General features: G+C 18.1%; 5 protein-coding genes across 5 annotated transcripts; 3 read left to right on the forward strand and 2 right to left on the reverse strand.

Annotated features, from left to right (window-relative positions):
- Positions 1-33: 33 nt before the first annotated feature.
- RPN5 (26S proteasome regulatory subunit p55, putative) lies at positions 34-1,693 on the forward strand (the record flags this gene model as incomplete). The annotated part of the gene is made up of 2 exons (XM_028673553.1): positions 34-159; positions 413-1,693. The coding sequence occupies 2 exons, from the start codon at positions 34-36 to the stop codon at positions 1,691-1,693; spliced, it is 1,407 nt and encodes a 468-aa protein (XP_028529994.1).
- A 778-nt stretch (positions 1,694-2,471) lies between these two features.
- On the forward strand, positions 2,472-4,184 carry PGAL8A_00477100 (tRNA pseudouridine synthase, putative; the record flags this gene model as incomplete). The annotated part of the gene is made up of 1 exon (XM_028673554.1): positions 2,472-4,184. The coding sequence occupies one exon, from the start codon at positions 2,472-2,474 to the stop codon at positions 4,182-4,184; it is 1,713 nt and encodes a 570-aa protein (XP_028529995.1).
- Positions 4,185-4,718: 534 nt separating this feature from the next.
- PGAL8A_00477200 (conserved Plasmodium protein, unknown function) lies at positions 4,719-5,405 on the forward strand (the record flags this gene model as incomplete). The annotated part of the gene is made up of 1 exon (XM_028673556.1): positions 4,719-5,405. One exon carries the CDS (start codon positions 4,719-4,721, stop codon positions 5,403-5,405), a length of 687 nt encoding a protein of 228 aa, XP_028529996.1.
- Positions 5,406-6,050: 645 nt separating this feature from the next.
- Positions 6,051-13,748, reverse strand: PPP8 (serine/threonine protein phosphatase 8, putative; the record flags this gene model as incomplete). Its single annotated transcript, XM_028673557.1, has 2 exons — positions 6,051-6,135; positions 6,274-13,748. 2 exons carry the CDS (start codon positions 13,746-13,748, stop codon positions 6,051-6,053), a joined length of 7,560 nt encoding a protein of 2,519 aa, XP_028529997.1.
- A 1,685-nt stretch (positions 13,749-15,433) lies between these two features.
- Positions 15,434-18,796, reverse strand: PGAL8A_00477400 (conserved Plasmodium protein, unknown function; the record flags this gene model as incomplete). Its single annotated transcript, XM_028673558.1, has 1 exon — positions 15,434-18,796. One exon carries the CDS (start codon positions 18,794-18,796, stop codon positions 15,434-15,436), a length of 3,363 nt encoding a protein of 1,120 aa, XP_028529998.1.
- Between the last annotated feature and the right edge of the window lie 883 nt (positions 18,797-19,679).

The raw sequence follows: 19,679 nt of genomic DNA on the forward strand, positions 1-19,679 counted from the left end.
TAAATTTTTGAAAAATATAAAAAAAGTAAAAAGATGGAAGAAGATAATACTGCTAAAATAATTGGTTCACATGATAATCTTTTAACAGACCCAAGAATAGCCCAAGATTTCAGTAATGAAACTGATGAATTATTGAAAAAAGCAGAAAAATATTATAAAGTAAATTTCTAATATTTAAATATATTTTTTTATTTCATGCTTTTTTTATTTCATGCTTTATTTATTTCATGCTTTTTTTATTTCATGCTTTTTTTATTTCATGCTTTTTTTATTTCACGCTTTTATTTTTTTTTTCATTTTTGATAAATTATTTATTTTATATAATATTTTTGAAAAAATATATTTTTTTTTTTTTTTTTTTCATATTTATTTATTTCTTATTTTTTCCATTTATATTTATTTTAATTGAAAGGTAGGAGATTTTGAAATTATATTAGAAGATCTTATAACATTAGAGAAGAGATGTAGACAATCTTTTGATGGGGTATCTACTAGTAAAATATGTTGTTTTATTTTAAATAAATATAAATTAAATAATAATTATAAAAAAGTAAGTGAATATCTAATTTTTTTTAATAAAAAAAGAGGTCAGTTAAAAAGAACAATAATTGATATGATAAATTTATGTAAATCTTGGATTAATGATATTGAAGATAAAGAGGAAAAATTAAATCTAATAAATACATTATGTACAATAAGTGAAGGTAAAATATTTGTTGAAGTAGAAAGATCAGAAATTATAAAAATTTTATCAAAAATAAAAGAAGATGATGGTAATATTGAAGAAGCTGCAAATATTTTACAAGATGTACAAGTAGAAACTTTTATATCTATGAATAAAAGAGAAAAAACAGAATATATTTTAGAACAAATGAGATTAGTTTTATTAAGAAAGGATTATATAAGATGTCATGTAATTAGTAGAAAAATCAATCCCACTTTATTAAATAATGAAGAATTTTATGATTTAAAATTAAAATATTTTATGTATATGATTGAATATTATATATATGAAGAATCCTACTCCGATGTTGCTAAATGTTATGAAGAAAGATTCAATACAGATTTTATTTTAAAAGATCCTAATTTATGGGTTGAAGAATTAAAATGTTATATTTTATTTTTAATTCTTTCTCCATTTGATGAACAACAAAGTAAATTTTTAAACTTAATTAAAATTGAAAAAAAAAAGTTAAAAGAAATACCTATATTTGAACAGTTAGTTAAAGATTTCATTAATCAAGATTTAATCCACTGGCCTTTACAATATCAAGACGAACTACTTCAATTTTATGTTTTTAATGATACAAAATTTATGGGTGGAGAAAATAGATGGAACCTTTTTAAAAAAAAAGTTATGCATCATAATATTCATGTTATTTCAAATTGTTATAATAAAATTTCGTTAAATAGATTATCCGAATTATTAAATGCATCCGTAGAAGAAACTGAAAATCTATTATCTGAATTAGTTTCAAACAAATTTTTAATTGCAAAAATTGATAGATTATATGGAATTATTAAATTTGGACAAAAAAACAACCCAGAAAACTTATTAAATAATTGGTCATCGCAAATTAATCAAATTTTAGATCTTTTAGAAGAATCTTCTCATTTAATACAAAAAGAAAGAATGCTACATGAAGCAAAACTTAAAAGAATGCAATTAGAAAATAAAAATTTAACCTTATAATATCATTGTAAAAAAAAAAAAGGAAGTTACGCATATATATAACAATGACTTTTTTAACAATGCAATATTCATAATGAATAAATAAATACATATATATATATATGTATTTATTTATTCTTTATAATTTATTCATAATATATTATTATATTTTTTTATAACCAATAAACATAAATAATTTTTTTTCCGTTGTTTAGTAAATTTTAATTCACTTCATATTTAATATATGCATATATATACTAAAATTTTATTTTAGAAATAAAAAAAAAAAAGAAAAAAAATTAAATAATAAAGACTTTAAATTTTAAAAATAAAATTGTTATTTCTCATTTTATTTTACATTATTTTATTCACCGTATTCATTAAACAAATAATTTTTCTTTTAAGATTAGTGTCTTTTCAAAGTAAAAACAAAAAAAATAATTAGTTTAATACATTAATTAACAATTTCTTGTTCACATAAAAACTAATATATATTAAGGTAAGAAACTATCTTCAAACAAAAAACATTCATAAGAGATCATTAAAATGAAATAAAAATATATTTTTCTAAAAAAAATTTTTTTTTTTTTTTTTAAAATAATTTTAAAAATAAATTCATATCATTTTTTTTTTTTTTTTTTTTCATCAAATAAATTAATAAAATAGTGTGCTTCTTTAGGTATAAAATTGGAAATATTTTATAATTAAAAATGGCAAAAATAATCTTAAGTTTATTGTAAAAAAAAAGAAATAAAAAAAAGCATATGGGAAAAACATTTTAATAAGTAAAAAAAAAAAAATGTTATATAAGTATTTTTTCCTTTTAATTTATATAATATGTTTACAAAGTTATTTTTGTTTATATAAAAAAAGAAAACCTTTTTATCTTCAAATAAATATTAAGAAAAATTATAAAAATATAAATACTTGTAATGAACCAATAAAGCGATATTTTTATTTGTTAATTAAGTTTCCTACATCTTCTATTAGGGGTTATAAAAACTTTAAATTGTTATATATAAATAAAATTACAATTGCTATTGATAAAATAAAAGAAAAAGAAAGAAAAATATATTTGGATAAACAATATAAAGAGGACAAAATATTCAAACCGGGAGAAAATATTTTATTAAATAGTAAGAAAAATGTTACCAATACACATAATACAGGAAGCGAAAATAATTTTAAAGAAGAAAAAAATATTCAAAAAAAAAAAATTGAAAATAAAAAATATAAAGAGTTACATAATTTAGAAGTTAATTTGAAGAAGTGGAAAAATCAAAATGAAAAAAATACGATAAAAAAAAAAAGAATAAAGAAATCAAAAGATTTGATCGATGAAGATAATATAAATAATAGGAAAGATGTATTTAGTAATAATAAGAATGACAAAAATGAAGGAAATAAAAAAATGAAAAATGAAAATGAAGACAAAAAAGAAAAGAAAAAAGATGAAAAGAAAAAAGATGAAAAGAAAAAAGATGAAAAGAAAAATAGAAAGGAAAATGAAGATGAAGATGAAGGTGAAAATGAAAATGAAAATGAAGGTGAAAATAAAAAAAAAAAGAAAAAACAAGAAGAAATGAATAAAGAAGATGATAATAATTCAAATAGAAATTTTACTTTCGAAAAAAGTAGTGTTGATAATATTGCAGATGATGGATATTTCTCTAATTCTAAATCTTCTATTGATTTTTTTATAAATCAGCATAAAGATATATTATTAAAAAGTAAAAGTAATATAATGAAAATGAGTTGTACAAATGTAAATAAAAATGTAAAGAGTGAAGCAAGCATTGATGATATATTATATGGAGGATTTTTGAATATATATAAACCGGTAGATTTATATTCTATGAAAGTATGCGAAAAAGTTAAATATGTTTTGAAAAATTATTTTTTTAGTTTAAATAAAAAAAATATAGATTTGAAAGTTGGACATGGTGGAACATTAGATCCTTTTGCTGAAGGAGTTTTAATTATTGGTATTCAAAAGGCAACAAAAAAACTATCTGATTTTTTAAAATGCTATAAAAAATATTTAGCATTATCAATTTTTGGTTTTGAAACAGATACATTAGATAGAGAAGGAAAAATAATTAAGGAAAAGAAAATTCGTGTATATAAAAAAGATATTTTTGAAAATATAAAAAATTTTATTGGATGGAAGGATCAAATACCTCCTATATACTCAGCTAAAAGAGTTAAAGGATTAAGATTATATGAATATGCAAGAAAAAATATACCTGTTCATATAAAATCTAATAAAGTTCATATAAATAATATAAAATATTTAAATGAATTTGATTTCCCATTCTTTGATTTTCAAATACATTGTTCTGGGGGTACTTATATAAGAAGTTTAATAAGAGATTTTGCATATTCTTTAAATACTTATGCCACTTTAATTAAATTAATTAGAATTGAACAGAATCAATATAAATCTATAGATTCATTACATTATGATAATATAAATATACATAATATTAAAAAATATTTTATCAAGTTATAACTTCTTTTAGTGTCTAAATTGTTTTTTGATATTTCTATTGTAAATTTCATTTCATCATCATTCTAATTCTTTTGTATTTATTTGTTAATTCATATTTCATTTTTTTTTTTTATCAATTTTAAAATTTTTCTTTCCTATTTGTATTTTATAGATATATAATGTAATGCAATATTTTGTCTTATAATTTATTTTTTTTAGTCATTTTTATAAAAAATATTTGTTAAATTTTTTTTTTTTTTTTTTTTTGCTCTAACAAAAAATTAGAAAAAAAAAATTTTAAATAATAATAATACAAAAGGAAATGGAAATTTTTTTATAAACTTTTTTTTTCTTAAATAAATATACATGTAAAATTAAATGGCATTTACGTATTCATTAATTAATTATAATACTATTATTAGGAATACAAACATTATTATTATTTATTTATTTATTTTTTTTTTTTTTATATATATATTTCATAATTTCATCTTAGTATTGTAATTTTATTTCATAATTTTAAAATTATGTAGACATAAGATATTAAAATATAAAATGGTTAAAATAGGAAAAAAGTTAAAAGGTTTTAATGAAGGAGTAAATATAATAGATAATAATAAAGATAAAATATTGGAAAAGAAAAATAATAAAGAAATAAAAAATAAAAATAATGAAAAAATAAAAGAAGAGAAACATACATTATATTTTGGGGAAATACAAAAGAAGAAAAAAGAATATGATGATCTAGATTTTTATTTAAAAAATAATAATATATCTATGTTATTAGTATTACTTTTATGCAAAATTATAACAAAAAAACCAAAAAACATTTGTGATTTTATTCATAATGAATTAGATTCTTTATTACAATGTCAATTAGATAAAAGTAAGACTAGTAATATTATTAATAAAGAACATAACGAAAATCAAAATTATAATGAAGAAAAAAAAGATATTTTAAAAAAAGACAATTATAATAAAATTATTAACTATGAAACCTTCTTAGGTGAAAACTATTTAAGCTTAGATAATATATTAGATGCTGTGAATTTCATTAAAATAGAAAATTCAGAAAAAATTTATTTTAATAATTTAATAAAAATTATAGAAATTTTTGAAAACCCCCAAAATAAACATACTCTTTTAAAAGAGAATATGCAACTTACTGATTCAATATCACTAAATAAAGCAATAAATTTGGCTAAAATTTTTTATAATAATTATTTTTATAACACAAAATAATTCATTTTGATTTTTACCTTGTATGTTTTAATTTCATTTCTTTTTTATTTTATATAATTTCTTTTCAAAGTAGTTTCCGATCATTATTTACCATATATATAAATTTTTACGAAATTTTAATTTTTTTTTTCTACTTCTGATACAAAAGAAATAATATTTTTGAAATAATTTTTTTCCTTATAAAATATAAAGTATATTTTCGTTATCACAATTACTTTTTTAAAACTTATAATTTAAAAACTAATTTTTAATTTTATATTCCTTTTCATTCATATAGTTTTCTTCCACATAAATTATTATATGCATAGACAAATTTTATAAAGAAAATAATATATAATTGTGCTTTTTGCTCATGCTTAATTGAACCTTTTTTATTCCTTTTTTTTTTTACATTTAATACAAAAAACTAAATATGCATTAAAAATTCCATGTAAACAAAAAAAAAAATAAAAATTTTTAAATACATTTTTAAGTTAATTAAAAAAAAAAAAAAAAAAAAAAAAATCATATATTTTGATAATATATAAAAGGTAGGAAAAAAAAAAAAAAAAAAAAAAAAGTCATAAATATATTTCGATAATATATAAAAGGTATGAAAAAAACAAAAAAAAAATTTAAATAAAGGAATAATATAATCATAATTTATTAATTGTCTTTATTTTTCATGCTTTTGTGAAATGAAATTTTTGTCTGAGGTTTGGGATCAGGAGGTAAATATTGCATATGTAACCTAAAAAAAAAAAAAAAAAAAAAAAAAAAAAAAAAATAAATAAATAAATAAATAAATAAATAAAAATATTAAATGAAGAATATTCCTAATAAAAAAAAAAAAAAAAATAGATTATAAAGTTATTTAAAAGTTTATTACTTATTTAATGGATCATTAACACAGTTATCGCTTTTTAAACTCCTTAAAGTAGCTGAATTATTCTCACTCTTATTTTCTTTAGATTGTGTTTCTTTTTTAAATTTTTTCCTATTTCCTATACCTAAATCTGGTGGCATCATATAACCTAAAGATTTTTTTATTAATTGATCATTTATGCTAATATCATTTATATTTTTTATTTGAACACTAGGATTATCATTATGCACTACATTACTAATTTCTTTATTTATTGATGTTAATTTTGAATAAAAAATTTTGTTTAAATTATCATTGTCTCTATTTTTTTGAAATTTAGTACCTTCATTTGAATTATTGTGATTAGATTTATTTTTTTCGTCATAAATATCATTTTTAAAAAACTCATCTATAATGGCATCTGTATTTATATTTTTGTTTAATTTAATCTCATCACTAGATATGTTGCTTAAGTTTTTTTCAGAGTTATAGGGTTGGTCGTTAATTTTGCTATTCATTAAATTTTTAATAAATTTTTCATCGTCTTGATTTATATATTCAGTATCAATAGAATTTAAGATTTTTCTTTTTATATTTACATTATCATAAGGTATAGTATTATTAATACTGAAATTTATTGAATTATTATTATTATTATTAATGCAATTATTCATATCACTATTAATTTTATGATTGCAATTACTATTATAATTATTCTCAGTATATTCACTTATTTCCTCTTTATTACAGTTAATGTTTTTTTTTTTTTTTTTTTCATCATTACCAATGTAATTAAATAAATTATTTATATTTTTGTTTATGTTGTTATCTCTTTTAATTTTATTTGAAGGAAAATTTTGATTATTTTTTACTTCTCTTAATTTTTTTTTAATACTTTTATTTATTTTGTTAGAGGAAGGATTATATAATTTATTATCATAATTTATAAAATCCTTTTTAATATTTTTATAATTAGTTATGCTATGTTTCCTATAATTATAATTTGGTAAATAATTTCTACTGATGTTAGAAAAATTCAAATTATTCATATGGTTACTCATATTTAATATATTGGTTCGTTCTACTTGAATATCTTTTGTTTTAATATCATTAATTAAATAATTATAAAGGTTCTCACTATTGTTACTATTATCTCCAATTTTGTTGTTAATTGCATTATTATTATTATTATTATTATTATTATTATTATTATTATTATTATTATTATTATTATTATTATTATTATTATTGTATTTTTCATTATCACTATTATCATGGTTATCACAAATATCATAATTCATATTATTATTATGAATATCATTATTATTATCATTTATAATATTCTCATCACTTATACTATTATCTTTATCATCATTTCTTATATTATTAGTAATAAAATTATTTTTCAAACTATGAAATTTACCTCCTTGACTTTTTGATACATTATTACCATATATATTTGATTCATTCTGATAAGTATTTTTGAAATTTTCTGAATTTTTCATTTGATTATTTTGATTGGTAGAAAAAATATTTTTTTGAAAGTTATCATTCATATGATTATTCATATCCTTTATTTGTATATCATAAATTTTATCAGATTTTAATATTTGATTAAATATAATAATATTTTTACCTTTTTTTATAATAAATGCATTAGACGCATTATTTTTGTATTTTTTACAATAATTTCTAGCTGAAAATAGTGTTAGTAATTTTTTTTTAAATGTATATTTATATCCTTCATGAACACATTCATGGCCTCTTATAATCATTTTTAGTTTATTATTTTTTAAAAAATTATACAATCTATATTTACCAAATTTAAATGTTATTTTTCCTCTATTCGATGGAATTATATCATAATGAAGTGAATTTTTAATTAAAAACAAGTCTTGTTCATCATTATAATTAATGGGGTCTGACCATAAAGTATCTATAATTATTTTTTTAGTATTTTCACTTATATTATTATTATTTCGATCAACATATTGAGGAATTAAAATTGGCTTATGTATATTCATATAATCAGAAATATGATGAACACTATCCCCTATACCTCCATGTATACACAAAATATTTTTATCTAATAGAGCGGAAAGTGGCAAAAATTCTAAAGCATCATTAATTCTATTAAATAATTCATAAGAATGTGCAACTATCACTTCATTTTGATAATTAATTAGTCCCATTGTTTCTATATTCATCTTCATTTTTACTTCAATATCCTTATAAAAACCATATATATAATTAAATAATCTATCTTCATGATTTCCTCTTAATAAATATATGTGTTTTGGAAAAAGTATTTTTAAACTAAACAAAAAACAAATTACCTCTAAAGAATAATCTCCTCTATTCACATAATTTCCTAAAAATACATATTTTACATCATTTTCGTTATATATTTCTTCATTTTCATCTCTTATTTTCTCACAACTATAATTTTCATTCATTTTATTGTAATTCATATTTTCAAAATTTATTAAATCATTTATAGAAATTAATTCATTCATTGAATTATGCATAGGCCAATTATACAAATTAAAAAAATCCATTATATCAAATAAATTACCATGAATATCACCAAAAACTTTACATGGAAGTTTAACATTTTCTAATGAATTTTCTAACTTAAATAATTTTGCTACTTCATCACATAAAAGAAGAATATCATTATATGAACATAATCGAAACATATGGAAATATGAGCTATAATTATCTCTTTTTTTTCTATAACATACTTTATAAAAAATTGTAAATATTTTATAAGCAATATCTTGATTTAAGGTATTTAATCTATGATCATCTATGTATTTTTGACGATAAAATTTAACAATTTCTCTTAAATGATCAATTCTATCATCTAAATTATTTTCATCATAAAATTCCCTGTTAAAACATTTATCTAATTCATCTTTTTCCCCAAAGTGAGGTAAATATTCATTACTATTTTTAATTTTTTGGGTTTCATTTATTCGTATTTTTTCATTTTTCATATCTTTATTATTTATATAATTACAATTTAACTTATTAATATTATTTAATTTATTGTTATTTATTATTTTATTCACATTATTACTTTCATTTCTATCACACCTTAATCTATTTCTATATTTATCATCATTTACATTTCTGTGATAATTTTCATTACATTTTCCATCCTCATGATTGCTAATAACTTGTTTACAAACATTATCAATATTATCTTTTTTATATGCTAAAATATTTTCACACAAATTATTAACGTCATGTAATTTATCCTTTTCCTTTTCTATATGCATTATATCTTCATTATCATTGGAAATATATTTTTTTTCATTACTATTTTTTAAAATTTCTTCATTCTTTTTATATATATAACTATTAATATCATTTGTAGAGTTTTTTTCATTTTCATTAAAACAAGAATTTTCATTTTCATTTTTCTCTTTATATAAATCACTATTTTTTAATTCCTCATATAATGATATATTGCAGTGAGATTTTATATTTATAGTACTACTTAAATCATTTTCATTTTCTAAAAAATTCATGTCTTTTATATTATCTCTACTTTTCACATTCATGGAATAATGTTCATTATCATTTTCTTTTCTTATATTTTTACTTAAATTATTACTTATTTTTTTTGATGCATATTGTTTGATTTCTTCATTATAATTCCCTAAGGAATCTTCTTTAAGTGAATTATTCTTATTATTATTAATGCATCTATTATTATTGTTACTACTATCTCCATAAGAATTATTGTTATAATTATTTTTTAACGATTCATTAAGAATATTTCTATCATTTAAGTTTGTATTGTCTTGTATTAATTCGAAATCAGAGGTTGAATTAAAATTTTTTTCATTACTTTCATTATTATTATAATTGTTTTTATTTTTACTCGTATTATACAGATGTACATTTTTCTCATTTTCATGATTTCCTTTTAAATTTGATGGTTCATTTTCTTTTGATATGCTATTGTTTAAATCTTTATTAAAATAAAAACTTCCATCATTCATATTTTCTATAATTAATCGTTCTCTTATATTATTTTCTGATATTGCATGTGATGAATTTCTCACAAAAACAGTTTTTTTATTAATAACTTCATTATTTTCTTCATTATTATTTATATTAATATCAACATTTTCAACATTATCTATAGCAGATATACAATTAGTATCTTTATTACTATTGTAGCTACTTAAATTTCTCTGATAATTATTTTCATAATAACTATTATTATGTGAGTAATTACTATTTTCATTTTCTATTATTTCAACATTTTTATATTTATCATCATTTTTACTTTTAGATATTATAGTATTATAATTATTGTTATCCATATCGTCATTATTGATATCATTAAAATTTTTCTTTAGGTCTTCCTCATTATTATTTAAATCCATTTTTTCTCTTTTGATATTCTCATCATTTGAATATATATCTGTATTATTTGAAATGTGTTGACAATTTATATTTTCACAAATATTAATGCTAGATATATTATTATTATTATTATTAATATTATTATTATTATTATTTTTGTTAATATTATTTTCTTTTGGTATATCCTGTTCATTTAATAAGGTATCCTCATGTGAGATTTTATTTGTTATTAAATTATTATTTTCATTTTTATCACAAATATTAATATTATAATTATTTATATTTAATTTTTCATTATTCTTATAATCTATATTTTTATTTTCTCCCGATATACTATTATCTACATTTTCTATACCTATGTTTTTAGATACTTCACATGGATTATTAAGTAAAATGTTATTTTCATCAATGCAATTATTGTTTTGAGATAAAGAGCTATTAATATTTTTATTAAAAAAACTTTCTTTATTGTCATTATAACTTTCAATTTTATCTTCATTCAAATCTTTAATATCATCTTCTAAATTTTTTCCTTTTCTAGTGGTAATAAAAAAAAATTTATCATTATTTATATACTTTTCAGTGTTTATATTTCTTGCATATGTGTAGAGAAAATATTTCTTTACAATATCAGCCATGTCTTGATTTGATCTAAATAAATTACTTGTTCCTTCAATTTCTTTGTTTAATATTAAATCGTAAAAATAATCATAACTTATTTTATTGCAATATTTCATGATTCTATTTTTTTCATTGATAACATATTCTTTTAATTTTTTCTTATTTTCCTTTAGTTTTACAATTTTAAAATTTTTAGATAATTCATAAATATGATATAAAAATACAAGTAATTCATTATCACTTAAATATCCATCTCTATCTAAATCATAAGCACGAAATATTAATTGATGTCTTAATTTTCCTGTATCATTTTCTATATTATTATCCATTTGAGGACTACATGCTAACATACCTATGATAAAATCTGTTTCAGTTATATGATACCTCTTTCCTCTATCTAAACAGTTAAACATAAATAAAACAATTTTTTCTGAAGAAAATATATCTTTATAATTTTTAAAAATTAATTTAAAGCTTTTTAATGAAATTAAATTAGGATGTTCTGTATGGCCATATTCATTAAATAAATATTTTAAAAATATTAATTTTTCAATTATTTTATTATTTTTTTCTTCAGATAATTCATAAATTATATTTTTCATTACCTCATTTATTAAATTATCATCATTATTTAATAAATAATTTTTAAAAATATCTTTATTATAACCATAAATATCAAATAATAAATTAAATAAACCATGATTCTCCATATCAATATTTTCATTATATGAAGAAATGATATTTTTCATTAATTTATTATGAGATCTCCATTTAGTGAAATCATAGTTTTCCATACTACTTGTCTCATTTGTTTTTTCATTGTTTTCTTCACATTCTTTCATATTATTGTTTGTATCAGATATATACATCTCATTAAATTCTGATATATTATTTATCATGTTTTTCTTATAATAAATTTCATGAGACTCTTCCTCTTCAGTTTTTTTATAGTTTTTTTCATTCTTATGTATATTTGTTATGTTATTTTCTTGATCACTTATTACTTTTTCACCTACATATGTTCTATCTTTAACTTTCATGCAGTTGGATTCTTCATCATTATAACATATTTCCTTTTTTTCATAACTTTCCTTTTCATTTTTTAAAGCAGCATTTATCCTAAAAGAACTATTTTCTTTCATATTTTTAAATAAATTATGGTCTACATCCTTGCTTATTTTGTTAAATTTAAAATTCTGTTTTGAAATAAAATCATTTTCTTGAATAACTGGTTCTATTTTATTGTTTTGCATTTCTACAAAATCATTAAAACTTTCATTATTCTTATTAATATAGTGATATTTATTACTCGAGATAATAGAATTATTATTTAATATTTCATTATCTTTGAGGAAATTGTTATCTTTTACGTTTTCACACCTACATTCATTAACATATGTGCCTTTGTTATTATGCAAATTTAATATTTCATAGTCGAAAGGATTTAATGCCTCCTTTTTTTCATTTAAATTTAATTCATCTATATGATTTGTATTGTTTAAATTTTGAATGCTTACCTTTTTATAATAATATTCAGATGTTTTATTTAAACGAGTGTCACTAATTGTTTTTGTGTGTCCCCCTTTTTCAATATTATTTACATTTATATTTGGTTCTAAAATTTTTTTCTGATTTATGTCTGAAATTAACGGGATTTGGTTAGCTTCTCTAAGAGAACAAGCATTGTTTTCATTTTCAATAGTAGTATAATTTTTTAATTCATTATTATATTCACCATCTTTTTTTTTTACACCTTCAATAATATTTTTATTAATAATTTTTTCATGAGATTCTTTATGTATATCATTAATGTTATATTTATATTCATATTGTTCATTATTTTTTTTTAAAAGATTGAAATTTGTATTCAGAGGAATATTGTCATTTGGATGTATTTTATATGTCATATTATTACTTTTATTGTAAGGAATGGTTTGAAAAAAAAGAGAATTATTTATAGGTTTATTTTTATTATTATAATTATTTAAATATATATAATTTTTATGTTTATCTTCTTCATGAAAGTTATACATATATGCATTTCTAATATCATTATTCAAAATAAAATTTTCTGTAAATTTGTTGGTTCCTGAATTAACATTTGTCTCATTATTTAAGCCTTTAGGGGTACTATTTAAACAAAAAAATTTAGGGATACCATTTATTATGTTCATATTATTATATTCATTTTGTGCAAAAGTATTTAAGTTATTGTTATGTTGTTTCATATTTATATTACCTGGAATTGACAGTGGACTTAATTTAATGTTATTATTATTTACATTATTCACATTTTTTAAGTAGGAATTTAAATTATAACTTTTACAATTACCCAATTCAACTGTATTTAAATTATTAAGCTGATAATTGGAGATATTTTTTTTTGCAATAATTGATTCTTTATTTAAAAAAACACCTGAGTTTATATTATTTTTTTCAAGAATGAATGGATTCATAAAAATATTATTTTCATTCATTTCTATATTATTTCTCATTTCCACTTATCACTTTTTTATCCTTTTTAAATAAATTAATGTGTATCTTATATAGAAAAAAATCTATATTTTATTTATAAAAGACATATAATTGTTAAATTTTATAAGATTCATATTATTACCTTACACTGTCATAAATTGAATACAAAAAAAAAAAAAAAAATAATAAATAAGGAATGTAGAACAAAATAAGACAACAAAAAAGAAAACAAAAAATAAAAAACAAAAAATAAAAATCAAAAGGCAAAAAACAAAAAACAAAAAACAGTAAAAAACAAAAAACAAAAAACAAAAATTTTAATTTAGTACTTAAAATGTAAAAAAAAATTAATTTAGTAATTAAAATGCTAAAAAACTAAATTGTATCTAATAGAAAAATTAAGAAATAATTAATTAATTTTCATTTCTTCATTAAAATATTTAATAAAAAATTTTGTTTTGCCTTTTTTTTTTACTTAGTTTCTCATACAGAAAGTAGTTAAGTTATTTGTTCAGTAAAATTATTTTTATTATATTTTTTTTCTTCTTCTTTTAAAATAATATTAATAAAAAAATTATTTATTTAAATTATAAAGTTTTAAATAATAGATTAGGTAACAAATACTTGTACAAATATAAATTTTCCTTTTCTACAAACAAGTTGTATTATAAGAAAAAAAAAAAAAAAAAAAAAAAAAAAAAAAAAGGAAAAAAAAAGTTATTCCTTTAATATAAAAAGACATTCAAAAAATTATTTTTAGCTTACATAATAGAACATAAAAATTTTTTTTATAAATAAATTTTTATATAACTGATTTTTTTATGTTTATATTTATTTTGTTTTTTTTTTTTTTTTTTTTTCATCATTATAAACCGTTAAATTTTAATTGCAATTGTTTTTTTTTCACTGAAACACAAGAATGCATTTGGAAAAAAATGCATTAATGTGCACTGTTATTTTTAGTCAACTTTTTAAATTAATATATATCTTTGTACTTCATACAATTTAAAAATATTAATAAAAATAAGTTTAGTGAAAATACATTTATATACATTATAAGTGATCCAACTATTATTATTTATAAAAAATGTAATTCTTATTTTTTTTCTCTTATAAATTCCACTTCATTTTTTTTATTTTTTACTAGAAAGTAAAAGTGTGCAATAAAAAAAAAAAAAAAAAAAAAAAGTTAGTCTTTTTAATTATTGAAATTTCTAACCTGTTTGTTCATAACAATATTTCTCTAAAATATATTTCAGAAAGCTTCATTAAATATAAATACAATTTAACAATTTAAAAAAATGATTAAATTTATTATATCAAACAAAATTTTCAATTCTTTAAAGTTATATTTTTATTTAAAAGCCAAAATTATTCTATTAAACAAAAAAAAAAAAAGTAAAAATAAAATAAAATAAAATAAGTGGAAAAAAAAAAAAAGAAAAAAAAAAAGAGATATTATATAAATTACTTTATGCATAAAATTAATAAATTTTTTTTTCATACAATTACAAAGTTTAAAAAAAAAAATTAATAATTTTAAAAATTTGAAGAATATACACATCCTAAAAGGAATAATCAAATAATTAAAATGAAAATATATTAAATAAATTATTAAAAATAATAAGAGTATATATATAGTATCTAATAATAATAGTAAAGGTTAAAAATAATTAAAATTTTTTTTTTTTTTTTTTTATTCCTTCTATCGTGATGATACTTTAGCAACATGCACAGATTTTCTATAAAAGTAGTAGGAGTGAATATCTAATATTAATAAAGTTAATAGAATTATTATAAAGAAGTAAAATCTAGGAGAAAGAGATTCACATTTTTTTGTTTCATCATTAAGCATATAAAAATACCAAATAGAACAATCTGGATTAACACATATATTCAAAGCAGGTTCATAAAATTGATCTCCTATACATTCCACCTTTTGTGTACACTTATCATTTGAATAATGGTAACTTTTTTTATGTGCAAATCCTACTCTATAGTTGTCTTGATCTACTACCACATATAAATTATTTAATACATAAGTTCCAAATTTTATTAATGGTTTTGTTGTTCTTCCATTATTTTCACTTGATTTTCCTTCTTGTATATCAGGTATAACACATAAATAATTTTCATCTTGTTTATTATCATTTATGATAAGATTATCTAAAGGGATGTTAATTTCTTGTAAATTGGATTCTACATTATTTATATTATTATCACTTACAATATCATTATCTGAAAAAACAAACTTTAAAACTGGTAATGGCCTATTCTTCTCATCAACAGAACACATTCTAGGTATTGTATTTTCATTAAACTCTACATTTTTATTTTTTGGTATACATCTTTCATCATTTTTATTAACTGGAAGATATTCCATTAGGCTTAACCAAAACATTTTTGGTAAAACCAAGCATTTACTACTTAAATCAATAACTCCCTGCCAATTACTACTATATTTCCCAAATATATTTTTATTACACACTTCTAGATTATATATGGTAAATTGCATGAATGAATCAGAAAAAATCCCACCTCGTTCTCTAGGTTCTGCCCATATAATTGGTCCATAATTTTTTTTATAATCTCCTATATGTATTTCTGAATTATACGAAATTATATCAGAATTTGCTACATAACGATTAATATTTGCTTTTTCTTTTATTTCTTTTGTATCATAATTAGCAATATCATCTTTTTTAATAAATGTATTTTTATTATTACTCGTAACTTGGATTTTTTCATATTTATTTTTATTGTTATTTTTTTTATTATCTGCTAATTTTTCACTAGTATGCTTGGGATCTGCTTGGTAATAATTTGCTCCCTTTTTACAAAGATCATTTTTTAATTCTTTTTTAAGTTTAGAAACTTTCAAACCTTTATATAATGGGTTTTTATAATTTGATATATCTTTTTTTATACTTTCATTCAGTTTAGGAACAAATTTTTTTATAGCTTTTTCTGGCAAATTTATATCAATACCAAATAATAAATTATTTTTTTCACATATAATATTCCACACACTTGCATTTCTACAACCTAATTCTTTCCCTGCCAAACCTAAAATTCCATCAGTATCTTTATATAAGCTCCAGTTTTTATAAAAAGTAATATCTAAAACTAACTTAATATTAGAATTTTCAAAAAGTGATAATTCTTTATTGTCATTTGTAATATTTTTACTTAATATGTCGATTAATTCTACATCATCAGATCCTTCAATATGACTTTCACTGAATTTTAAGGAATCATAATATATATTAGGATATTCTACTTTATTCTGAATATTTAAATTATTTTCACTAAAACATTCGTAAGGTCTTGTTAAAATTGGTGGTAAACAAATCAAATCATTATTACACCAAGTTGATTTTTTTGAAATATTGGGATCATAGCAATTTTTTTCATTATTATTTTTATAACAAGCTTGAGAATCTTTCATAAAAACGTAAATTCCCTCTAATCTACTATTTAAAGATAAATTTAACAACTGGCCACCTACTTTTACTTTTGTATATAAATTTATATTTTCAGTGAAATATATATTTAATACTATTCCATTAAAATTATCAAAATTGTCAATATTGATATCATTCTTTAAAGAATTATTTTTAGTTATATTTGAATTATCTTCTAATACAATATTTTTCTTTTGATTTTCTATAGATTCATGAAGATTGTTATTATTATTCACAATATTATTATTATTATTATTATTACTACTTACATCATCATTATTATCACTATTCAAATTATTAATATTATTATTATTATTATTATTACTACTCATATCATCATTATTATCATTATTCACAATATTATTATTATTATTACTACTTACATCATCATTATTATCATTATTCACATTATCATTATTATTATTACTACTTACATCATCATTATTATCATTATTCACAATATTATTATTATTATTATTATTACTACTCACATCATCATTATTATCATTATTGACATTATCGTTATTTTTATTTTCAGTATTATTATTAAAATTATCATTATTATCATTATTGAATACATTTTCATTATCATAATGAAAATTTTCTGTGTTATTACTAATATAATTTAAAGAAATATTTTTTGTATTATTAGATTCCTCAATAGTATTAACATTACTATCTATATTAATATTACTTTTAGATATATTATTATCTATGTTATTATTAATATGTATTTTATCTAAACTATCTAAATTTATTTCTTTATTATAATAATGTTTTGAATTACTATTTTTATCTTCTGATATGATTTCAATATTTTCATTTTCTTTCATATTATTACTATCATAAATTTTATTATAATTTTTTTTTAAATTTTCTACATTTTGAATATGAGATATAGTATCTATAATATTTTCTTCTTTTTTTTCATTGTATAATATAGTATTATTATCTATTAATTCTTCTTCATTTTCTTGAATATTTTTATATTTTTCAATATTGTGCTTCTCATTTTCTTTGTTTTGTTTATTACTTTCGTATTCATTCATTTCTTTATTATAATTAGAATCATTTTCTAGATTACCATTTCCTTTTTTTTTAACCCCAATAAAATTATAATTATTGGGAATTACATTTACATTTTCATTTAAAAAATTTGATTGATCATAGTCGTAATAATAAGTTTCATTTATATTGTTATCATTTTTATAAATATCATTTTCATTAGCGAAACTTATCTTTTCACTATGTTTATTTAAATTATTCATTTGAGAATTTTTCTTTAAAATAAAATGTTCATGATTACTATTTTGTGTTTCCATTAAATAGTCTTCAGATATAAATTTATCATTATAATTATGTGAACTATTTGTAACTCTATCATTATGTAATGTATCTATATTATTATACATTATAGTTTCAGAAAATTTATTTGGCAAATCGTTTCTATTGTGATTTTCATTTTCATTACTCGTTTGGTCATCATCTTCTCTTTTAAATTTTTTAACAGATTGACTTTTAGACCCTAATGTAGATAGTATTAAAACAAAAAATAGAATAAAAATTATAAAAAGATTTTTGCATTTTTTATTTTCAATATCCATTAATCCAATACATGTACAAATATATTTAGGAATATAAAAATAAAAACATATATTTTAACTAGCTTAATTTATTTTTAATTTTTATAATTTTTTTTTTTATTTTTAAATTATATTTAATCATGAATCATACAATTATTTATAAAAAAAAAAAAAAAAGATGCTTTATTTTTTTTTGAATTTTTTTTTTTAATAATTTTTCTTTTTCAAACATTAACTCAAACCATTTAAAGAACAATTAATTTTATTAAATATTTTATTTTTTAATAATTCACATAATATTTTTCTTTTTCTTAATTTTCTTTTTTTGTTTTTTTTTTGTTTTTTTGTTTTTTTTTTTTTTTTTTTTTTTTTTTTTTGGTAACCATATAATCAATGTTTTTCTAGTTCCTTTTTTTTTCTAATTATTAACTAAATTTTTTATATGCTAATAAAAAAAAAAATAAAAAATAAACTGAATTTTTACAGAATTATAAACTGTTATTAAAATTGTTTTTTTTTTATTATATTCTATAAGAAAACAAACAGTAAAAAATTAGATTGGAAAAAAAAATTATATAAATCTTAATTTTAATTATATTTAATTAATATTTTTTTAAGTTAAATGAATAAAAAGTTTTATTTTTTGTAAATTCTTAAAAAGGTCATTTTGGAAATTTGTCATATTTTAGGTACTCATAAAAAAAAAAAAAAAAAAAAAAAATTAGGAGCTTTTTTTTCTTGTTCATTAGATATATTTTTTACATTATTTAATTTTTTTTTTTTTTTTTCTTGAATTTAAATTATTTATTTTTTATATTAAATTAAATAAATAGTGTTTTTTTTAATAATTTTTTTTTTTATTATTTTTTCTTATTTGTAAATCAAAAATAACCCACAACTGTAC

The sequence above is a fragment of the Plasmodium gallinaceum genome (assembly GCF_900005855.1).
Source record: "Plasmodium gallinaceum strain 8A genome assembly, contig: PGAL8A_v1_141, whole genome shotgun sequence".
Lineage (NCBI taxonomy): Eukaryota > Apicomplexa > Aconoidasida > Haemosporida > Plasmodiidae > Plasmodium > Plasmodium gallinaceum.